The following is a 23,011-nucleotide window of genomic DNA, read 5'->3' on the forward strand; positions in this document are numbered from 1 at the left end:
AAAGCAAACTTGGAGGAAGGGGGAAAGTTCAGGTTTGCCATGGCGGGACGGCCGCTTGTGGCGGAAATGATGGGGAAAAAAATGCAATATCGCGAGCGGGAGGTAACCTTGATCGGGACGGGAGGCGAGGCGCATGATTTTCTACACCGAGGTTGCACTGCCATATATGCAATCGCGGGTGAGCGTGGGGGTCAGGGAGAGAAAGGTAAGGTAGGTGTATCTCACGTCGGTCTCGACAATTTCCCACACTGGTAGCTGCAGTGCCAGAAAGAAATGGGGCGCGCAAACTATCAACAAGTTAACTGCGAGAGTACGACGGTGGCAGGATATTGGCTATACAGCGGCACAACATCGACGTGACCTTTCACAGAAGGGGTCTCGGCCAGTGGCCATTGCTCTCCCACGCTGCAAGCACGGGAACATCAACTGCGAACTCCACAGCACCAGACACGTTTATCCTCTTTCCTGGCTAGATAATCCGGCCGCCGGTCAGATCGGAAGGATCGCCTGCTTCTTTCTCATGCATCTTGCATCTCGAGCCGCCAAAAAGTGGGACAACGCCATCCCCGGAGCGAAAGAGTTCACGTGTGAAGGGTGATCGATCGAATGCAGGTTTTATCTTGACGGGGCTAGCTAGACAGATGAGCATACTCCTTGTTGAAAGCCCGCCCAATGACCATGCGCCGGACCTCGGACGTCCCGGCGCCAATCTCATACAGCTTGGCATCCCGCATGATACGCGAAGCCGGCATCTCCTCGACATAGCCCATCCCGCCCAGGATCTGGATGGCATCCAGTGCGCACTCCGTCGCCCGCTCGGCGGCGTAGAGAATCGCCCCGGCGCAGTCCTGCGTCCTGATGAGTCCCTCCTCGTCCACCGCCCGGGCCGTCGCGTAGGTATACGCCCGCGAGGCCTGCAGCTTGGTGTACATGTCGGCCAACTTGCCCTGCATGAACTGGAACTGAGCGATGGGCGTGCCGAACTGTTTGCGCGTGTGGGCGTAGGGCAGCGCGACGTCGAGCGCGGCCTGCATCAGGCCGAGCGGTCCCGCCGAGAGCACCAGCCGCTCGAGGTCGAGCCCTTCCATCAGCACGCGCACGCCGCCGTTGACGGCGCCGAGCACGTTCTCGTCGGGTACGAACACGTCCTCAAACACCAGCTCGCCCGTGTTGCTGCCGCGCATGCCCATCTTGTCGAGCTTGCGCAGGCACGCGAAACCGGGGGACTTGGTCTCGACCAGGAACGCTGTGATGCCCTTGGACCCGCCGTCGGGGACCGTCTTGGCGTATACGACGACCAGGTCGGCGTCCGGCCCGTTAGTGATCCACATCTTGGAGCCGTTGAGCACGTAGCCGCCGTCAACCTTTTTTGCGCGCGTGCGCATGCTGACGACGTCGCTGCCCGACCCGGACTCGGACATAGCCAGCGCGCCGACCTTGTTGCCGGCGATGAGGTCCGGTAGGTACTTGTGTTTCTGCTCGGGCGAGCCGTTGAGCTGCAGCTGGTTGACGCACAGCTGCGAGTGGGCGGCGTAGCTCAGGGCGATGGACCCGCTCGCGCGCGACAGCTCCTCCATGACGACGCAGTGCGCCTGGTAGCCCATGGCCATCCCGCCCACGTCCTCGTCGGCCGTGATGCCCAGGAAGCCCGCCTCGCCCAGCTTGTGCCACATGTCCGGGGGGAAGTTGTTGTTTTTGTCGGTTGCCGCGGCGACCTCCTCGGTCAGCTCGCGGCGAGTAAACTCTCGCACAGTCTCGCGCAGCTGCGCGAGATCGCCAGGAGATGGCGGCTCGAAGCCTTTGGGGTGCTTGGACGAGGCATGGCGTTCTTGTTGGCGCAAGAAGGCGAGCGCTGGTGTCGATGCTCTCGGTGTAGGGCCAATGCCGAATTGCCGGAACGGGCTTGTTGCGCCGTTTGGTCTCGTTGCGTGTCTCAACGCTCGTGAGATCGTCGAGGCTGACATGTTGCTGATTGACTTGGGAGATTCAAGTACAGGCAGAAAAGATAAAGTTCGTCTGGTTTTGGCCGCCGATGGCCAGTGTTATTTGTCCCATGTCCCTCCGTCACTTAAGCCGACGCTTCCCCTGGTCGCATAAATGGCATGTGCAAGGGGCATCTCAGCGCGATGACATCGCTGGCGCCCAGGTGACAGGGGGTTCGGCTTCCGCCGGTTTGCTTCGGGCCGTCCCAGGTAGCAAACCCCTGCCTTCCCCAGCTTTCGGGGTTTAGACGTCACAGTATGTACAATACTAGGCCGCTTCCCCAGATCGTGCAATTGTACAGCTTCTTCACCTCAGTTCTCTCTGTCTCCTTCGTGTGTTGAACTGCGGTCGCAGTGCCAACTGATCGTCCAGAATGTCATTGTCAACACCATCACGAGAGATGCTGCTCCTGTCCCGGCAACTGGGCCGCCAGTGCACGCACTCACGGCCGCTGCGGGCCAGCCGTCCCGTCCTCCCTAGCTCCGCGACGGCGAGACGAACGGTTGCCACCTTCAACACGCCGCACCAAGCGGGCGCTATATCTGTCATCAAGAGCAATGTCGACACAAGCTCAGATGAATTCAAGGAAAACGAGCGCCTCATGGGCGAGGCCATGGCCCGACTGGACGAGCTGACGCGGAAAGTGCAGCAGGGCGGCCCGGCAAAGGCGAGGGAAAAGCACCTGGCCCGCAAGAAGATGTTGCCCCGGGATCGCGTTACGGCCCTCATTGACCCCGGAACCACGTTCCTTGAGCTGTCGCCGCTGGCCGGCCACGAGCTGTACCCCGAGGCCGAGGTGCCTGCGGGCGGCGTCATCGCCGGTGTTGGTGTTGTCGAGGGCGTCACCTGCATGATCGTCGCAAACGACAGCACAGTCAAGGGCGGGACGTACTACCCCATCACCGTCAAGAAGCACCTCCGGGCGCAGGCTGTCGCCCAGGAGAATAAACTGCCGTGAGTCGTTCTTTCAATGGGGATTGCAGAGCTGTAGCTAAGCCGAAGTGGCACAGTTGTATCTACCTGGTCGACTCTGGTGGCGCGAATCTGCCACACCAGGCAGATGTCTTTCCCGATCGCGAACACTTTGGCCGCATCTTCTTCAACCAGGCGCGCATGTCGGCCGCTGGGATACCCCAAATCGCAGTCGTCATGGGCCCCTGCACAGCCGGCGGCGCATACGTCCCCGCCATGAGCGACGAGAGCATCATCGTGCAAGATCAGGGCCACATCTTTCTTGCCGGCCCGCCGCTCGTCAAGGCAGCAACTGGCGAGGTTGTCAGCCCGGAGGAGCTCGGCGGCGGCAGAATGCATTCTTCGGTCTCCGGCGTGACCGACTACCTCGCCGTTGACGACGCGCATGCTATTGTGCTGGCGCGCCGCTCTATCAGCAACCTGAATTGGCCAAACCAGTCCACCTCGGCGACGGCCAGCTTTTCGGAGCCTCTCTACGACCCCTCCGAGCTCCTCGGTATCGCCTCCACTAACCTTCGTAAACCACTACCCATCCACGAGGTGATTGCCCGCGTCGTCGACGGCTCTGCCTTTGCCGAGTTTAAGCGCGACTACGGCACCACGCTCGTGACGGGGTTCGCGAGCATCTACGGCCACCGCGTAGGCATCGTCGCCAACAACGGCATCCTCATCAGCAGCTCGGCGCTCAAGGGGGCGCACTTCATCGAGCTGTGCGCCCAGCGTGGCATCCCGCTCGTGTTTCTGCAGAACATTAGCGGCTTCATGGTGGGCAAGGACGCCGAGCGCGAGGGCATTGCCAAGAACGGCGCAAAGCTGGTCACGGCCGTGGCGTGCGCCGACGTGCCCAAGTTTACCGTCGTCGTGGGCGGCAGCTATGGCGCGGGGAACTACGGCATGTGCGGGCGGGCGTATTCGCCGCGGTTCCTGTGGATGTGGCCGAACGCGAGAATCGGTGTCATGGGCGGCGAGCAGCTGGCGAGCGTCATGGAGACGGTCGGGCAAAAGGTCGACACGGGCTTGAAGGAGAGGATTGAGAAGGAGAGCGACTGTGTTTTCTCGTCGGCGCGGTTGTGGGTGAGTTGCCTCTTCCCCTCACACTCTTGCGAAGCATTGAACCCCACCTCTTTCGCTAACATGATGTTCAGGACGATGGCGTTATCCCACCGGCGCACACACGGCAGTATCTGGGTCTGGGCTTGAACGCGGCCATGGGCGGCCGAAATGTGGTTGCCCCAGGACAGACCAAGTTTGGCGTTTTCAGGATGTAAAACATAGCGAGCGCGCATGTTGCATACCATCTGTGTCTAGTAATAAATCCTTCATTCATAATTTTGAGACAGGCAGATGTGACTAACCAGCAATGCGGTGCTGTGATCTGCAACGGGCCTGCCTACACAGGTGCATGCCGTTGATGCCTGCCGTCATAGGTTGGTGGGCCATGAAAGGTCCATTCTTGAGGCTGGCGATATGATCCGTAGAGACCCCGTTTGCTTGGCCTGAACTTCGGAGGGGCTGCTGGAGGATGAAAGGAAGTCTCTGCTTTCTTTTGTGGTCTTCAGAAACCGAACAAGTCCAGGCCCTGCACCTCGCTGCACACCGTCCCGGGATTATCATGATCTGGCATCGCTTTCGCACCCTCCTATGCTCAAAGTTGATATTATCTCTCACTTACGTTACTCATGTTTTATTTTTACCTTTTTTTTTTTTCCGATCTCGGTGCTCCTTTCCTGCATTTTCATCCTCCCCACCTTGTCGACAACCCTGTCTGTCTCTGCTATGATATCCACTAGCTTCCAAGGCAGCGTCCTCGTGACACCATCAGCGGGGCTCAATGGCGAGTTGTCGAGCAGATAAACAAGTCGAGGTCACCCGTCCAATTGGGGAGGGAAAAAATAGACAGAACCATCTCTGAGTAGTTTAATTTTACAGTGACGCTTACGACGCGAAATAAATACAGAGTCATAGACGGAATGTCTGTCCCGCGGGTCCTCCGTGCTGTTGGGCGGGCCCCCGTCGCCCGGATCGGGCCCGGCCCCGCTTCGATACCCACCCATCTCCGAGCCCGTCCTCCGTCCGTCCTGGCAACCGCCCGGTTCCACACGCTTCCGGCTGTGCGGCGGCAAGACAACGACAGCAGAGCAAACAATGCGCAAACAACCATAGAACCTCCTCCCTCCGAGCCTGTAGCCGGCGCGGGGCGGGCCGGGACCCACGTCTTCCCTACGCTGGCGACTTTCTCCTTGCAGGGCAAAGTTGGCGTGGTCACAGGAGGGGCGAGAGGGCTGGGGTTGGTGATGGGCCGTAAGTCATCATGGTCGTTTCAACCAAAGAGGCTAAGAAGGTAACATGTTGTCATAGAGGGAATGGTCATTAGCGGGGCGGATTTGGCCATCGTCGACCTCAACAGTATGTCTTTGACCTTCAAAGTGAAGTACTGCCTACTGGTCACCTTGATACGATCACTCACACCAAATCAAGAGGAAGAAGCAGCCCGCCAAGCGCAGAACATAGTCGACACATACCGAAGGGACCATCCCGACGCGAAAAGGTCCGTCCTCTTCTATTTCCCTCCTTGCCACTCCCTGTACAATCCACCGTTAGCTGGTCCGACCAACAACTCACCGACGGGATTTGGCTTCTGAAAAGACTGCCCAAAGTGACAGCCCACTACGCCGATGTCTCAAATCCTGCGAGCGTCGACGCCTGCGTCGCCGAGATTGTCGCAGCGCACGGCAAGATCGACAACCTCGTAACCTCGGCCGGCTTCACCGAGAACTTTGAGGCTGTCGAGTACCCGGTCGACCGCATGCGCAAGCTGTGGGCGGTCAATGTCGATGGGACCTATCTGTTTGCCACGGCCGTGGCCCGGCACTTGGTATGTTTCTCTCTGTGTTTCTTCCCGCTCCGGTTTACGAGGTCCCTTCTTTGGGGGGAGAGGTCGGGGAAATGGGGAATGGGAAAATGAAAACGGGCAGTTGAAGGGCGGCTGATACAGAGGCATCGGCTGTTATTGCTTTTCCGCTGCCACTAACAAGAAGTCGTGCTTGATCTCTGCTGACACCTCGCACTTAGATGGAGAGAAATGCCAAGGGTAGCATGGTCTTCATCGGGAGCATGAGCGGTACCATTGTGAACGTCCCTCAGCCACAAGCGTACGTTGCAGTCATGCCTCAATGCCCTCTACCCTGGACCACCATAATTAACACAGTGTGATTCCAGCCCGTACAACGCCTCCAAAGCCGCCGTCCGACACCTCTGCGCCTCGCTGAGCGTCGAGTGGGCTAACGCCGGCATCCGGGTGAACTGTATCTCGCCAGGTTACATGCTTACCGCTCTGTAAGTCACCGAGCCGGGCGCCCTGTTGCTACATTTGCCAGGGCGCGCAATCATGGACGGGGTGGGCTAACAGCTTCAAAACAGGACCAAAAAGATCCTCGACGACAAGCCGGATCTCAAGAGAGAGTGGACCTCGCGCATCCCACAGGGACGTATGGGCTCGCCCGAGGACCTCATGGGTCCCGTGACATTCTTGCTCTCGGATGCGTCCGGATACGTGACCGGCGCGGATCTGCGTGTTGACGGTGGCTACACCATCATATAAGCAGCGTTGGGCTTACTACGGCAGTCGAAGAGTGCCAGTTCTGTCTATTTAAAGACAGAGACCGACGTCCCTGGAAGATTCTAGCACAGACGTTGTTACAGGAAAGCGCAGCGGTATATACGACGTTGACTTTCCCTCGCGCAATGTGTTGAGTGAATGTGTCTCTGAACCTTTGTTTTGTCCGGTGTCTTTCCGCTTGCCTTTCTGACAGTGGCGTCGGGGCTAAGCTTTCATCCCTGGCCAAGGCTTTTAGCAAATCTAGAAAAGGTGTGTAGCATTTGGCTGATGGGTACGTCTTCCGAGGCCTCGGAGGATGGCCACTCCTACTGTTGGTGCGCCGCCATCGTAGCCGTCTATCACATCTCACGTCGGAGCACCCCCACGTCTCTTTTCCCACAGTATTGGGTCTCAGAACGCCGGGTATTGGGCACCCTCCACTTGCAAGTGCCGATAGTGTGTGGGTTGCGGCGACCATCACACCGACATGCAGACTTCAGCTGCCTGTCGGATGTCACAAGTCATCGAATACAGACCCTGGAATGAGATATAAGCAGAACATCGCCGGGAATTGGTCCCCGCAGCTTGGCCCTGTGTCCTCTGTTCAGCCGCTTGCCTTTCTTTTGTGGAGGTGCTTCCGCTGCTGCCGACTCGGGCGTGTGCGGTGACAACACGGGCTCTTCCGTTCCGCCGCTTGTTGCCCTGATGCCACCGTGATATCTGAGATCATTACCTAACGAGCAGGTGGCGCGCTGTGACCCGGCATGTATTGTACACACTGGTTTGTGTGCGTATAGAGTATCCTATTCATCCCGTCTTCCAGGGCGCCACAGAGTCTGTACACATTCTGGCGCACCAGGATGTGTACATACCTTTACTTATGTGGGTGTGGCTAGAGGCTTGCCGATCATATCATGCATATGTGACTTCCAAAGGAACAGATATGTTCTTCGGTGGGACGAGCAAAACACCTCCAGCTGTGCGGAATCTTGGTGTCACCTCCACCGCTGGCGGCCGAGCTGAAGGCTATACCATCCACAAGGTATGCTCAGCCCTTCGGGGAGTGCTAGAGCTAGTGTTTTGAGAGCGGCGAGCCAGCTAACCAGCAGCGCAAAACCACCAGCCACAAAAAGTGCTGGTCCGGCCGGCCGCCACCTCACAACAGCGGGACACCAGGCACGGTGATCCCATCTCTATGTGGTTCCAGAGGCAGACCGGGTGTTTCGGCATCTGAGACTGCCATGCTCAGCGAAGGGGATGCAGTATAAGCATCCAGCTTCATTCCACATTCTGAGGCCGACATACCTACGTGTAGCGTTCCGCCCTTGTCACTCCTTCAGTAAGGTACCTGAATCGTCTTGTCTGATGCAGAGCCATATCGGTGAGGTATCGAGGGTAAGATACCTTAGACTCGGCGCGCATGGTCCATCTGGTCCTGGTTCAAGTTGGACTCTGAATCTATACCTCAACGTGGCTCTTGTGCCGTGGGCCAATCAGGTATCTTTCAAGGTGACTTGTGTGGTCCATGACCTGTTGTCTTCAACGTTGTGAAGGTCCGCCCCGCGCCGGTTGCGCCGGGGGAAGCTCGACGATCTGGGAGGGCAAAACATCCACGCAGCATCAATGACAACTGGCCAGCGGCGCTTCTGTGGTTCACCTACAAGCCCGGAATAGCCCAGCAGTTGGACAACGGAGCAACACGGTCAGTTGTCAGCCCCGCCCCCGCAAAAGCAGGGACGTGGGGTGCGGGGGCATGTCTGCGGCGCCGACCGGATCCGTCGATTTGCGCGGGAATGGTGAACGACATTCCGGAACACAGTGTTACAACGCGTTATTGATGTGGTTGTGATGTGGCAGACATGCACGCTCATGCATGGTTGCGAAGGCAGCTGAACTCGTGACGGGGCGGTTCGTGCGAGAATCACCGAGAGCTGAGTCGCACGGGAAGGCGAAAGCGAAGGAAACGGGAACCAGGCAAGGGATGCCAACGGTCTGTGCTCGACTCAGGTGTCACCCCTTTGAATACACGTGCCTTGATTGCCGTCAGGTGACTGTCGCCAGTGTGTCGCCAATGCGGAGGTGCAACAGGTCCCGTGGTGAGGAATTTTACAATTTGGAAGCATGGGATGTCGTCGGTTTCGAAGTTCGGGAAAAAGCAACAGCGATCAGCGGCTGGTTCCATTTCGTTGGACTCAAATACTTTAGTGTCGGGCACACCCTGGAAGGCGATTATCACGCTACAGCCGATGTAGTTAATGGCGTTTCTACGGATCCGTAGACAACTCGATTTCAACAAGCCGCTGCAGTCCGGGAGATGCTATTCATCGGTGACGCCAATTTCGATTCAAAGGATCACACAAGGTAAGCTGAGGAGACCACGACAGTCACTGGATCGCCGCCTGACAGCCCCCCTGGCACTGGACCCGAAACACCCCACAGAAACCACCAAGGATCCCCAGAGGAGCGCTAATTTTGGACGAACTCCGCAACACCCTGGCCCCTGTACCTTTGCCAGTGTCGGTCACCAGGGCAGTTGAGACGAGGCTGGAAGGTACCTACCCGCTGTCTTTTGTGTATCTTACCTTCCTGACGAGCAGTTCACCCAGGGCAGCAGCCGCTGCTGTTCCTTCTCCAGGTCCATCCATGTCATTCCCTCGGCATCTATCATCTCCTCTGGCCCCCTCTCAGGGGACATGATGAACGGAAAAAGTCAAGTAAACTTCAACCTGGAAGTGCTTCGGTTTCCTCGGCGCCGGGGACACTCGCTCGTCAAGACGGCAACGATCAAGCACTACGGGATTCTCCGGGCATGGGCCTACCTCGGCGTTCGCCTTGTCCAACCTGACCCTCAGACCTGAATGCGGCCGGCGACCAACTTCCATTCACGAGGACGGCGGTGAGCGTTGATACTCCACACAGCGAGCGGTCAAGCCGTCTCCTCCGTGTAAGTGCCTGACAGAGAGCACCTTCTCTTTCCTCCCTACCCTTCGCCAGCCAACGCAGGAAATCACGGCTCCTAAAAGCTATGATGCATCGTCGTGTCCCACTCACGCAGCTCTGTGCGAAAACGCGAATCTCCTGTTGTTGGCGAGCCGGAGCTTCGTGGGTTGCACCCTCCCTGTTCTGCCCAAGCCTCTCCGGATCATTCCTTGAACCGATGCCAGCAGAGCTTCCGACACAGAAACTGTAGGACTACCGCCTTACCGGTGTCCTTCGCCCAGGCGGCTAGTTCGGTGACGTGGTCGCGTCCACCAGCTGCTCCCTCCTCGCTCTTAGTCCTCAAACCCCACACTTTTTCTTCGTGCTGGAAGTGCCATGCCCTACCTCACACACCGAGCGGCAATCCCACCTCCATTGGCGGAGCTTCGGGCGGACCATTGTTTCTTACTGACAAGTTAGATTCTAACAACGGTCGATGTCCAGATCACGGCCGGTTTGGTGTTCGCCGTTTCAGCTTTCCAGCCGCTCTTGAGCAACTGTTCTCGGGCTCAGGGCACATGTCTGCTTTGCCGTTGGCTCTGATAACGGCTCGGACTGTACTGCTCGCTCGTCCTGGACAGGCCATGGTCGCATGGGAACTGCGAAGCACCGACTCTCCGCCAGCCCGCCTTGGTTGTCCAGCCCAGTGCTGGTTATCGCGAAAATGGAGACGGTGATGCCTAGAGGATTGTTCGAGAACACCCAGGAAATCTACGCTGAAATAGCGAGCTATCCTGTGGTTCCTCCGGAGAAAATAAAGCAGTACTGGAACGGTATTTGGAACAGCCCACTGCACAAGGACTCGGACAACACACGGACTAACATGGATTTCTCAGCCTATACTACCACCTTTCGAAGGCTCTTTGACCCTAGCGCTTTTCGCCTAGAGAACTTTTGGTGGCACGTCTGGGGGAGTGACAGGCTTCGATATCTCAGTGGACCGACCCTCGCCAAGTTGTTTGAGGAGTTCTCGAACGGTCCCACGTTTGTGCCGCTGCCGTCACCTGCGGATCACTTCACGCGCTCAAAGGTAAGCTATGTCTTGGATGTTGGAGGGTACATCAAAGTGCTGATTCACTCCGAGACATCTCGCTCAGAGAAACCACGTGTCCGGGACCAGGAACCTTCAAACCCTCGGTCCCTACACGATGGCTCAGGACTAGAACCTGGCTCGTCCGGTGGCAAAAAGGAACCGACTCCTTCCTCTGCAAGGCCGCCGCCACCGCACCCTATCTTGAAGAAGTCGAGAGGGCCTTCTTCATCGGGCCCCCGACCCACTGCACGATTCGCGTCGCCGCCTGCCTCGAGTGATGAGGTTATCAATGAGGGCGAAGTCTCCCGCGCCGGCATATCGGCAGCGGCACCGGAAATGCCTCCTCTACCGTTACCCCCATCAGTGAAGCAAATTCAGGGTTGCTCTCCTGCGACCGCTTTACCTGTATTAGGCGCCCCTTCGCCCCCAGCAACTGCACCAACACCTCCAAACCCGACGCCAGCCGTGTCCGAGGCGGACGTGCAACCCCCAGCAATACCGCCTCCTAGGTTGGCGAGACCTTCAACGGTCACTGGGCGGAAGATTGTGGCTAATACAGCAGCATCAAGGAGGAGGCCCACGGCAATACGCAGAAAAAGTTCGCATTCGTCTACGGGGTCGGAATCCGGCCCTCGTGTGGCAGGCTTTGTTACTGCCTCACAACGCTCCGGATCCAAACGATCAACACCGACGGCCTCACAGCTTCTTGGACCCAGCCCTCTATCGTCCCAGACTAGCGATTTCCTGCTCAGTGAAAAGGCTGCCGGGAAACGTCCAGCAAAAACGGCAACGAGCAAGCAGCCGCCTGCTCAGAACTTACCCACCCAGGCCAACGGTCTCGAAGACGAGCCAGCAGCGGCGCAGCAGATGCACTTTATCGGTCCGCAACGAAGATCTACATGGGACGTGAGGGATTCTGGTCGATCTCGACAGGCGGCTGGAGGCTCACCAGACTATCTCCAACTACCTCGAGGATTTCCCTCGCAAGCCGGTCCTCCCCCAGTTGCAGGATTTGTAGACGACGGCAGATCTCGACAGAGAGCGGCCCCTACGGTCCGTTCCCGCTCCACCCATCCTGAAGGCCCGCGACGGATCCGGGAGCTTGGTGTGGCACTCCTTCCGTCGCGAGCCACAAGCAGCGTTGCAGCCGTCACCACCACCGCTCGGGGCCAGTTCGACTCGGAGACCCTTACCTTGGCACCGGTCGTCCCAGGAGCCAAGGACGTCCCCGATGGGGTACTCCTTGGCTCGCAGCAGTCATCCTCGGTCCTCAGTCAAAAGTTCAAACCAACGGCCCCAAATCCGGCACCGCCTATACCGTTTGGGCGATCAAGGAGTGAACTGACTTTGCTCCTGAAGCGTGGGAAGCCGGTGAATGGTGAAGACATGTGGCTGAATAACAAGAAAACGGGCATTTAGGGTAGGGCATTGGGACACTCTGAAAGGGCAATGTCACGATGATGTCGGAACCCACTATCTGCATAGCCTTTGGCGTCTTCGGAGCGAACAACTGGCTCCATACCCCCCATTGTTTGGAGGCCTCTTTGTTTGCATGTCCCAAAAGCTCTGGACCCCGAATCGTTTGCACAGGTTGTTTGGACCTCGGTGGCCATTTCGGGTAGATCATGGTATTTGTATCTGCGTCTCATCTTTTAGGAGGAGGATATCTACAAATACCTTTGGTGCAGAGCCCATCTTACACTAAGCTGACAGTGAGAGATGTATACTTCCTCGTCTTTGCCTTGCCGTGTGATTCATCAATGTGTTTTGTTCTTCTATTTTGTTGTACCGCCATGGATTCTGTTTCTGAAACCTGGAGGGAGGTGTGGGCCCCCACGTCCCAAGGCCCTGGTCACGGACGACGCGAGTGTAACACACCTGCAGCTCCCAGATCGCGGAGATCGGGGGTTGTGGCTCGATGGGAGGATGGGCAGGATCCGCGGAAAACATCACTGTAGCAAAACATCACGGTGCTTGTTAGTCACGATGTGTGCCATTGATAAGCGTGAAGCTTGCATATGGAGTCGTGGCAGAAGGATTATGTCGCGGCCAACTGCATATCGAATGAAGAAATGGATGAAGGCTGACTGACTGATTGACTGACCGACATATACTCAAGAAGAGTGCGGTAAAATGTAGGTTGAGTTTATAGACGTATTCCGGAAATGAAACATTGAGCTACATTTGCCTAATATCCAGACTCGGTCTTTCCAAGAACGCAACCGGTTGGCGTTGGTATACAAACAAAGAGTCGAACCACTACACAAGTTCAAGTCTGCTCGTTCCCATTAATGAGTGAAATACCACAAGTAGCCGATAGCCCTAGTTAATCCCGTCTCATATGCGCCGGTTTCACCACCAGTGTTGTACGATTCATTTAACATGGCTCTTTGTAGCTAGCATACATCCATCCCAAAACCAATTTCAAACGACAATCCCAAATCCAAACTTTATGCTCCAGCTCCGGGTATATGCGCGCTAAACGACCGCTTGCTTGCTCTGAATTTTCGGTTGCTCCATTCCGAATGCCCCAAATCCCATCTTCGGACCCCATCCTTCCTCGTGTAAGTTTTCCTCATGGTACCCCAATACCACTTATTATCCCTAGCTCACCCACAAAAGACCGCCAACCACTCCATCATCCCATTATTTCCTCTAATCACTAATTCCGAACATTCTCCTCAGCGTCCCAAACCGTTTCTTCCTCGTCGTCGACGAGGAAACCTCCATACTACCCGCCACCGACCCCTCCACGCTCGCCGGCGCCGCCTCCAAGCCGGAAATGGACGGCGCCCTACGGTGGTGGTGGTGGAGGTGGTGGGAATGCAGCTGCAAGAACGCGCCACTGAGCGTCCTAGTGCCCAGATTCCCTGACGTGCTCGACCGCCTGAGCTGCGCCGCCGCCGGATTAGAGGCGTCCTCCTTGAACTTGTCGTCTTCTTCTCTGTTATTGCCGCCCACGAGGACGTCATTATCATGGCCTCGTGGTGGGGCAGCACCAACCGTGGGAGTGGGAGCGGGCATGCCCATTCCGGATTCGGGCGTCGCCGCCGCCGTCGTCGTCTTCGACATCGCTGCAACCCCCGAGCTGCTGCCCCTCTTGTTACCCCCCCGCTTTTGCAGGCGCGGGCTTTTCGGCGACGGTGACGGTGACGGCGACGGCACCGCCTCGTCCGCAACGTCCCCTTCTTCACCGCTGCCCTGACTCCTGATCTGCTCGAGTTGGCCGACGCTCCGCTCGAGCCGGGTATCTTGGCGCGCGGCACTCTCGCGGATCTCCGGGCGGCCAATCTTTCCGGCAGAACTATCCTTTTTCCGGTGGCGCAGCATCGACATGATGCTGTTCCGTCTCGGGGCGCGTATCTTCTTGTTGTTGTCAGTCTTGTTGCTGCTGTCAGCAGCCCCGGAGACCGACAGCGGCGCGGTCTGCGAGTCCGGGAACTGGCCCATACCGGACCGTGTGCTTCGGAGACTGGTATCTACCGTCGCCACGAAGGCAGGCAGCCCGCTTCTGGTTTCTGCCGCCGCCGCTTCTCCGTGCTCCTGGGTCTCTTCGGAATCTTCTAGTTCCTCAGGCAGGGCGGTGCTCGCGATGGAGCTTTCCTTTCTCAAATGGTGTCCTCCTACGCCGCCGGTGGCCGCATACGAGGTAGACGTCGATGCTGGGATCGAAAGTGGGGCAGGAACCGGCATCACGGGCTCATCGTCGCTCGAGTCTTCAAAGCGGCTGCGGAAGCTAGACAAAGGCCCAGGGCCTTCTTCATCACTCGAGTCGGCGAACCGGCTGGAGAAGCGAGAGCCAGGACCTTTGTTTTCAGACGTCTTTGAGCCGTGCTTCTTTCCCCCGCCGTACGAGAGATTGAAGCTTGGAATGCGTATGCCGCCGGAACTCTTCCTTGCTGCGAATTGATCGCGCAAGGTTGTGCGCATGTGGGTGTTCTCAGAAATGCCGGCCAAAGAATGATCAGCAGTCTGCCTGGGCTCGGGGCCGGTTGGGGAGAGCGCCCTTAGTGAGAACCTTCTGGAATAGCGTGCATCGCCATGGACGGATGGGGGAGAAGTTGGCCTCATTGAGCTGCGGAACCCGACGCCTTGGTCTCTGGCAGTTCGGGAACGCTTGAAGCTGCTTTCACTTCCCGAAGAACCCCGCCTCGCCATGGAAGGACGGAGAGAGTCATCCCAATGAGAGATGGCCTCCACTTGTGTGGCTGACCGACCGTGTTTTGGCCTTGCCGGAACAGCGGCAACCAGAGGGGACGGCACTGGACGCTTGGATGTTGCTTGATCTCCAGGACGTACGGGAGCATCGCTGCTAGGACCTGAGGGGCCGCTCGGCCGCATTGACTTGCGTAAAAGCGACCCCTCGGGGGATTTGACCCTGACGTGGTGCTGTGGCTCGCCGCGCATCGTCTTCCGCATTGGCGGGATATCCCTTTTGTTCTTCCTAGTCCACTGTTCGCCGGGCTTGACCATGCAGCTGCGGTGCGGATTTGCTGCTCTCTCCTGCTCTTGTTTTGCCGATGTGCGCTGCGCCATGTGGGCGGCCAGCACTCTGGTTTCAGAAACACTTCGTTCGACCGTCTTTTTCTTGTTGACTTCCGCTTCAGGCGGTGGTTCGTTCCTGTCTGCCTTTACGACCGCCTCTTCTATTGCCTCCCTCTCCAGCTCCGCTCGCTTCTCCGACGTCAAGCTCCGCCACCAGGCCTTTGCTCTCTCCCAATCGTCCTCAGGGCTTCCTGCAGGCTGCGTCTCGACGGCGGTCGTGGCGGATGACAACTGAGTCTGAAACTTAGGAAGTTCCCCAGGAGACTTGTGGCGCGCAGCGTCCCTGCAGGCGGCCGGCCCAGCTTGGGAAGACAGTCGGGGGCTTTTCTGTAGCGGGCTCTCGACCACAGCGTTAAGCGACTGAAAGCCGTCTCCTTCAATTTCCGAGAGGTCTTCGTAGGCATCGCTGTAGACCTCGCTCTCAGAATCGCTAAAGTCACCCACGACAGTAGGCTGGCTGGTTTCAGCCGCAGACGGCGGGTTGCCCTGTTGCGAGACTTCAGCTGATGTATTAAGGATTCTGACCTGTGGAATTGTATCCGCAGCCGACGCGGCAGACTGATCTGATTCGTCCTCTGGAAACCGGCCGGGCACATCCATATAGGAATGCGTGGGTGACTTGTCCTCCGCGGTTGGAGGTGTCTGCTGGGAAACGGAGATGGCGGGGACCTGTGGCTCCATAGACGGCTTGGGTTCCATGGTGACCTTAACAGGGACGATATCGCGGATGGAATGGCCCGCCAAACCATTGACAGGCGTTTTGTGCACCTCGCTTTGTGGTTCCACGATTGGCCTTGAACGCGGTTCTGGTGCTGGTTTGGGACTCAAAGCCTCGGGCTGCTCGAACTCGGAACTGAAAACGGAGCTGTTGTCTGAGGTATCAGTGAAGTAACCGGTGCCTTCAACACTGGTCACTACTGGAGGCAATGGCTCCCTATTCCTCGGCGTCCCTTCCGCATGCACGTTTCCTTCCGTGGGTCTCGCCTGTTCTTTCGACAAAACAGCGCCAAGAGCATGGTCGTTGCTCGAGCCCAACGGAGGATTGGGGAGCAATGCCGGCGGGTATCGCGTCTCGCCCTTGGGCCGAACCAATGGCCTCTCGGAAAGGTCGGGACTGATATCCCGAGGCTTCCTATCCCTCACGCTGCCGAAACTAGGCAGAGCCGGCCGCGGCTTCATCACGGCATCATCGTCAAATGATGACAAGTCCTGGTTACGGCTGACGTTGGCGAGCCAGTTCTGGCGGTTGCCGTGCAAAGGACTGGAGGCCGGGCGCGCGTTGTTTCCGCTTGCAGAGACCGAGTCGGCCGCCGCTCCGAGGGCGCATTCATCGAAACTAACGCGTACAGACTTTCTGCGCGCTATAAGGGGCTCCTGGCTGGCATTCCCCGAAGCTTCGGACGTGTCGTCGGAGGGCGACGCAGCACGGGGCGAGCTCGTGTGTTTCATGGCTGACTTTCGCGGGGATATTGACCGAGGCGGCGGGGAGTGCTTGACAGTCAAATTATCCTGAACAGGGCCGAAATGCGCTTGCCGGGCAGGACTGTTCGAATGAGTTCGGTCCCGCAAAACACGCGCGTCCCACCCATGTTCTGTAGCACCGGGCTGTGGCTTCCCGTCCTCCGAGACATGGACTGAGCCGGTCTTGGGTTTCTGGTCGACTCCAATCACAGCAAGGTTCTCCAAGAGACCGTTTGGCGGCATGGTTGTCGATGGGGGTGAATGGGCCTCGAGCCCAGCCCCGACTTGCATTGTCCGCCGGCCGGGAACTGCGTCCAAGGCAGAGGGGAGTTTTTGTGTCGGCCTCTCGTTTCCAGAGTCCTCTGGTTCTGGCTCTTCCCGAACCACAGACGGCTGTCTTCTTACCACGAACTGCGCCGCGTTCGATACCGCCGGAGCGATGTTTCGGGGAAGCTCTGTGGCTTGCTGAGGGTGTTGCTGCTCAGATCTGTTTGCGTCTACTGTCGGTGAAGTAGTGGCCTCTTCGACTGCAGGCTCTTCAGCACGCACTAGCGCCTCTTTGGCCGGCGCCGGCTCCTTGTGCGGCGTTGTCTGAGCTTGTCGCGATAGCTGAGCCTGTGCTGCTCCGCCATGTGGTGCGATCTTCGCTGCCGGTGCGGAACTGGGGATTGCGATCCTGGCGCGACCCATTGTACCCGCCGCCAGATGCGATCCGGCCCTCTGGGGGAGCCTTTTCTTCTTCTTGCGGCGCATTGCTGCTTGCGTGGCGTCAATGACCGCCTGCTGGGCAACTAGCAGATTTGCTCGTGGCACCATCCTCCTCGAGTTGGGATCATAAACCAAGGATTGGTCTGAAAGGGTAGAAGCAGGCGGTTTGCCTGCGGATGGTGAAATCGACTGCACTCTTGGCTGATTCCTGAACTGTGCTGCTCTTGCTGGCTCCTCCTGGTCTTGAACATGTGGATGCACCTGGCCTGTGTGGGCGGGCATCTGAGTCGCGTCGTACTCATCAGCCGTCGAGACGGCGGTTGAGGAGCCTCGCCTTGTCCGTATCGGGTAGGAGAAATTGATGGATGAGGCTTGACTGCCCGGCCTAGCTGCTTCAGGTAGCTCCTCATCCCCTGTGAATACCTGCAGCGGGCTTGACGGGGGACTCGCCATGGCTGGATCAGTTCTACGAACGTTCCCAAGGTCTCCCAACTTCGCCGCGCCAAACCAGGACGGCGCCTCCCCGGACGCCAGTTTCTGGGATGCAACGCGTACAGGGGTGCTGCCCACTCCCAGACTGCTTGCCTTCCGATGGCGATTCTCCTGCTGAGCAACCCCTTGCCTAGACGCCGCGTCCATGTTTTTTCTTGGCAGTGCTGGGACCGGAGGCATATCGTCCCGGACAGGCTGAGCTCGGCGCTGGCCAAAGCCGCTGCTGCTGGGCCGGTGAGGGCTGGGTGTACGGAACGTTCGCTCGGTCATCGAGCTGCTACTGCCGCGCCTGTGCAGGCGTGGCCTGTCGTGGACATAGTCCGAGGCAGTGCTTGCCGACGCGACAGATGCGCTCCGGCGCAATGTCCGCTTCGTCTGGACATCGGCTACGCGGGTTGGTGTCGTCGGTCTCGCGCGCAGGGCGGCGGCGGCGGCGGCAGCCGACAAGGAAGAATTCGGTTCATGGCGCTTGAAGACGGCAGCCGCAGCGGTAGCAGCATTCGGATCCGCGGTCGCCGCGGTAAGTGGCTGTTGAGAGCGTCGCATGGCCTGTCAGCATCCTGTCGTGGTGGATTTGCGCAATACCTATTGCCCAGGTGATTGAATTGATCAAATCAATTCACACTAGCAGTTCCATAATGCATGTCCAGTAACAAACAAATGATGGGATGGACCCCAGACAAGGCATTGAATGGGACGACTGGAAGGTACGGATAACAATGACGACATACTGGATTCGGTGGGCGATGTCTTCGGGAGCCAAACATCCTTGCAGAATATTCGGCCGGCCCGGGCGTGTTGTGGCTACCTCGTTGGGCGGTTCATAAGGAATGGGCCAGAATAATCGAAAGTTCCTCAAGTAGCCAAGTGAAACGGAAAATAGTAGGATAGGAATCGCTTCGAGATGGGTAAAGAAAACTGTGTTGGGCAAATGAATGGGAGGTTGACACGACGCGGCACAGCGAGACAGAGGACCCCGGCTGTCTTGATTCGTGCATGAGGTTCGAAACTGGGCCCTGATTTCCGCGACGCTAAGCTGCCTTGGGTAAGTCATGTTAGGTCAAGGGTGTCTGCCAACCGTGTATCTGGGTTGAACGCCAGTCAATAGGGCCATACGTGGGATTACACGGATTAGGCACGTTAGTACCTCGTATTAACATACTAGTACACAGTCAGGGTACAGTACCGACCTTGAGACGAGCACATCGGAAGCTGACATCTTTGCTCAACCGTCTTAACTCGGTGCTGTGGCATGTACTGTACTTACTATACCACTGGACGTAGCATAGCTGCTTCTAAGAGGCCCAACTACATTGGCTGCTCTCGAACAGAGTTAGTGTTCCGAGATAGTGTGTGTTTGCTCCCAAGGTTCAAGAAGTCGGGTACAAGTACCAAGTCGAGGAACGCTTGAGTGCGTGTTCATGACATTCGCTATACGTAAGGCAGCCTATCTCAACATGCACTGTCCTCAGCGGCCAAAAGTAGCCGGGGAACGGCGAGGAGACCTGGACACTCCGTTTGCCTCAGCTCTTAATGCAGTATTTCGCTTTTTTCTGAGTCGGGTGAGCCCTGGGAAACGTCCGAGGTTGTAGCGCTGGATTCGGGTGAAGGTGGAGCGGTTGAGAGGAGATAAACAAAACGAGGTTCGAGGATGGGCGCTGATGGGAGAATCTGACGGTATGTGTGGAGCGGGAACGCCAGAGAGGATGTAGCGCACACCAACCGCCCTCGGAGGAACATCCGCTCAACATCCGCCCACTGTCCGGTACCCAGCCGACAGTACTGCCACGGAATGTCTCAGACACAAGACGAAAGGCCTTTCCATCCAAAGTCGTCCCCCTAAATCTGATATTCGCTCATCCACTCCCCTTGGACGTGCCAAGCGATACAAGGTGCTGATGCTTTTATACGTGCCGGCTGGAAATGCAATGGCTGCTCAAGCATCCGAAACTCCTTACCAGCGAAGCTGGTTGACCCCAGCTACGTCCCTCCTCCATCGTGGATGCCCGAGTGAACGTCTAGATGGGCCGGAACGTGACCGTGTCGGCCGTCGCCTCCGGGACCTCGCTCAGGGGGTACATCTTCTTCGGCGTCGTACTCCTCGTCCTCATAATACTCGTCATCGTAGTACTCGTCCCCTTGCGCCCCGTCGTCGTAGCGGTCGCCCGAGACTCCACGGTCGTCAACATGATGGTGTCCGTCGTGTGCTGTGTTGCTGTTCTTGGCCGGAAGTTTGCTATTCTTCTTGCCCTTGTGCTTTCCCTTCTTCATTCTCTCCCACTGAGCTCTCCGCTGTTCCTCCAGCTGCCGCTGCTTTCGCTCCTTAATCTCGTACGCCCGAACCAGAGCTTGGGGCGGGTGTCCAAAGATCCACTCATATTCGCAAAAATGGCAAATCCAAACATCTTCAGGTTTAGGCGGGTGGCGCTTGTTGTACAGCTGAGTTTCCCGACGACGCGCCTTAGCAGCAGCCGCGTACTCTTTGGCAGCGCTTCGACGGGATGTCTTCTGCTGGGGCGCACGATGCTGGTTTTGGGGCCCAAGTCCACCTTTCGATGGAGCTTCTTTCGTTCCGGCGTCCATGGCCGGAGGAACCGCAGGAGCAGGATGCCCTGTCTGCGTCGGTTGCGAGGCGTGATCCCAATTTTCCTTGCCCTGACTCGCTGCCGCCGTCTGGTTTTGCGATATGCCCGTCCTCCGGTCTGAGCCAGGCCAAGCTAGAGAGCCAGGGACCTGGGAGTCACAGGTGAAGGTGAACTGGGTCGAGGCCGGACTGCGCTTGGTCGAAGACTGGTGCAGGAGACTGGTATTCTCCTGACCTTGGTGAGGCGGAAGCTTTTCCGCATTGGCGATGGCATTCGAGATGATGCCGGTGCTCTCACCTTCAAACCATGTCAGCCATGTAAACCCCAGAATCCTGATTCATGTCCACGTACTTGTTACATGAAGCACTGTACCCGAGCGTAACCGGTTGGCCCTCGAAGCCCAGCTGGTAGTTGGGTCGTACAAGGGCCGCAGTGGGTTTTTCCCGCTCCTAGGCCGCCCGAATCTTCCCCTGCCCGGCCCGGGAACATTGTGGACACTTGACGCCTGATTGTTTCCAGAACCGTAGTAAGGTGTTGGAGTTGGAGTCAGTTCGTCGCCTTGGCCCTCTGCCGACTTGTTCCCGTTTGCAAGGGAACCGGTTGCGCCGGCGGAATCGCTAATAGCGTGAGCCAGCGCAGAGTCCCCGGCAGTCGGGATCTTCCGTTTCTTGTTGTTAGTGTTCTCGAAAGGATCGTATCCGTCAGCCGAGGACGCCGCCGAGGGGAGCGGAAGGAAGTCGACGTATCGTCCATGCTCTGTTTTTGGTCGGGCGACAAGGCTCGCATGTTGTGGAGCAGCCTCAGCGGCCCCTCTGGGCGTAACATCGTCTCCTTTATACTGGTTTCCAGCCCCATTCATGCGCGGCTGCCGCGGCTCGAGGTATGACCCCGAATCACGCCCAGACGCCGAGCCGGCATCATGCTGCTCGTCGGCCAAAGGGTAGGGGTACGAAAACAACGACGTCGAGGTCTGCGGGAGGGGAGGATACTGGATCGAGTCCGCAACCTCGGGAGACAGCCGCTCTTTTAGCCGCCGCCTAGGCAAAGGCCGAATGGGTCGGTTTGGGAATAGTGACGACGGAGTGTCATTAGCCATTTTGAGACCCTGGTCGTGTGCTAATCGAGGTGCTGAGTGGCGACGGGTTAGCTTCCAAGTGAAGGCCAGAATGGCAGATGCCAACGCGAGGAGGATCGTGATGATGGCCACTGCTTTGTTCCCCGCAAACAGGGCAGGAATAGACCCCAAGCACAGCATTTTGGCAGGAAGGTGCTGCAAAGCTGGCAGGGCTGTCCGGCCGCTGCTGCGAGTGGCAGAAGTGATTTTGTGTTGTGGGAATGCAGGTGGCAGTCGCAGTGTGTTCAACTTTGCAGGCGGATTACTCTTGCCGAGAGAATGGGTGCAGGAGAAGGTGCGATCAGGCAGACGTACCCATCGAAGCCTCATAGTACCCAAAAAATCTCAGAACAGCAGCAGGCAGCTCGAGAACTGCACAATGCGGGTCCGCCTCTCAGATCACCTCTTCGCCGGTTGCCGCAACTGCACCCTATCAGGTGCAAGTGTGAGAACTTCCACCGTCTTCTTGTCCGAGTTCTCGACGTTGTCACAAGCCGCCGCTGTATCGTGCGTGGGAGCGAAACCCGGAATCCAAACGGGAATTGTTCTTGGCCCTCTCCTGTACGAATCCACGTCAGCCTTCTTTTCCCACTCTTTACTCAAACGACGACAATGAGATCCAAAGAGCACTGGAAGCCTGAAGGAGACCACAGAATTCCCAAGCACCCATCCAAGCTCACGGTACAGTCAGTGAAGTGGCCGAAGCGGCCCAACTGGCCACGGAGAGCCGGGGATGGGATCCAGGGGGGCCGGACCGAGTTTGGGTCGGCCAGCGGAGAACAGCCCACCTTTTCCGCTCAGTCTAAGGTCTAATCCAGCTTTGCGTCGAACCGTTGCAAATAGGTTTGAGGAGCCGGTGGGATGTTTTGCGGCAAAGAAAAGCAATTCTGGTGCAAGGGAGCCGGTGACTCTAGGGCCTATGATGGGTTGTGGCAGCAGTGGAGGCACGTTGTTCAGGTGCTGGCAATCGACTGCACTGGCCGAGATGGAATCACCTTACCTAAGCCGACCGCTGTTGATGCGGTGGAAACCCCGAGCCCGACCCCTCAGGTCGTTCGTTACCTTACCTAAGTGACTGATTGAACCGAAGTTGCTCCGAATGCCCCTTACAAGGTGGGGCCGAGAACGGTAACTTACCAGGCGAACCATTGTTCGAGTTTCCCCTCGCAAATCTGCAGCCATACTCCGTACAACGCTCAATCCAGATGTGATCACATCTTCAGCGCCAGGCACAAGCGTAGACGGCTTTCCACGCGGACATCATTTCAATCCTCGTTTGCCAAAGTCCCTCTCCTTGCCGCTTCCATGATCGCGATTCCGTACGCCGTCCAGATGGATATCCAAAAGAAGGGTGATACCACTAGTCGTACAGTGCGAGCTACGTGAAAGAACAGCGTCCGGAGCCGGACCCACGAACTTCTGGAAATGGTCGTGTCGGCTCCCCGCACCAAGCGACAGGCGGGAGCGAGAGAGCGTCTGCCAAAAATCGTGGTTTGCGCGCTCGCTTGTTGGAGAAAAGCGCCCGGTCCAAAGCGCTCCTA

At 57.7% G+C, this 23,011-nt stretch overlaps 7 protein-coding genes across 7 annotated transcripts; 4 read left to right on the forward strand and 3 right to left on the reverse strand.

Annotated features, from left to right (window-relative positions):
• Window positions 1–229: 229 nt before the first annotated feature.
• N657DRAFT_615984 (acyl-CoA dehydrogenase NM domain-like protein) lies at window positions 230–2,079 on the reverse strand. Its single transcript, XM_062790484.1, has one exon. It carries the CDS (start codon window positions 1,962–1,964, stop codon window positions 630–632), a length of 1,335 nt encoding a protein of 444 aa, XP_062648672.1. The 5' UTR covers window positions 1,965–2,079; the 3' UTR covers window positions 230–629.
• A 166-nt stretch (window positions 2,080–2,245) lies between these two features.
• On the forward strand, window positions 2,246–4,223 carry N657DRAFT_615987 (carboxyl transferase; the record flags this gene model as incomplete). The annotated part of the gene is made up of 3 exons (XM_062790485.1): window positions 2,246–2,937; window positions 2,994–4,029; window positions 4,101–4,223. The coding sequence occupies exons 1-3, from the start codon at window positions 2,357–2,359 to the stop codon at window positions 4,221–4,223; spliced, it is 1,740 nt and encodes a 579-aa protein (XP_062648673.1). The 5' UTR covers window positions 2,246–2,356.
• Window positions 4,224–4,346: 123 nt separating this feature from the next.
• On the forward strand, window positions 4,347–4,830 carry N657DRAFT_338298 (uncharacterized protein). Its single transcript, XM_062786890.1, has one exon. The coding sequence runs from the start codon at window positions 4,478–4,480 to the stop codon at window positions 4,733–4,735; it is 258 nt and encodes an 85-aa protein (XP_062648674.1). The 5' UTR covers window positions 4,347–4,477; the 3' UTR covers window positions 4,736–4,830.
• On the forward strand, window positions 4,697–6,681 carry N657DRAFT_643664 (NAD(P)-binding protein). Its single transcript, XM_062792603.1, has 7 exons — window positions 4,697–5,256; window positions 5,314–5,361; window positions 5,434–5,503; window positions 5,602–5,830; window positions 6,028–6,107; window positions 6,175–6,291; window positions 6,376–6,681. Exons 1-7 carry the CDS (start codon window positions 4,926–4,928, stop codon window positions 6,554–6,556), a joined length of 1,056 nt encoding a protein of 351 aa, XP_062648675.1. The 5' UTR covers window positions 4,697–4,925; the 3' UTR covers window positions 6,557–6,681.
• Window positions 6,682–9,779: 3,098 nt separating this feature from the next.
• Window positions 9,780–12,134, forward strand: N657DRAFT_338250 (uncharacterized protein). The gene has a single exon (XM_062786889.1). The coding sequence runs from the start codon at window positions 10,125–10,127 to the stop codon at window positions 11,982–11,984; it is 1,860 nt and encodes a 619-aa protein (XP_062648676.1). The 5' UTR covers window positions 9,780–10,124; the 3' UTR covers window positions 11,985–12,134.
• A 778-nt stretch (window positions 12,135–12,912) lies between these two features.
• Window positions 12,913–18,895, reverse strand: N657DRAFT_670778 (uncharacterized protein). Its single transcript, XM_062795564.1, has 2 exons — window positions 18,503–18,895; window positions 12,913–18,299 (listed from the first exon to the last, which is right to left on the reverse strand). The coding sequence occupies exons 1-2, from the start codon at window positions 18,536–18,538 to the stop codon at window positions 13,221–13,223; spliced, it is 5,115 nt and encodes a 1,704-aa protein (XP_062648677.1). The 5' UTR covers window positions 18,539–18,895; the 3' UTR covers window positions 12,913–13,220.
• An 856-nt stretch (window positions 18,896–19,751) lies between these two features.
• On the reverse strand, window positions 19,752–21,452 carry N657DRAFT_632845 (uncharacterized protein; the record flags this gene model as incomplete). Its single annotated transcript, XM_062791168.1, has 2 exons — window positions 19,752–20,653; window positions 20,708–21,452. 2 exons carry the CDS (start codon window positions 21,450–21,452, stop codon window positions 19,752–19,754), a joined length of 1,647 nt encoding a protein of 548 aa, XP_062648678.1.
• Window positions 21,453–23,011: the final 1,559 nt, after the last annotated feature.

Source organism: Parathielavia appendiculata (assembly GCF_033297405.1).
Source record: "Parathielavia appendiculata strain CBS 731.68 unplaced genomic scaffold N657scaffold_4, whole genome shotgun sequence".
NCBI classification, from domain to species: domain Eukaryota; kingdom Fungi; phylum Ascomycota; class Sordariomycetes; order Sordariales; family Chaetomiaceae; genus Parathielavia; species Parathielavia appendiculata.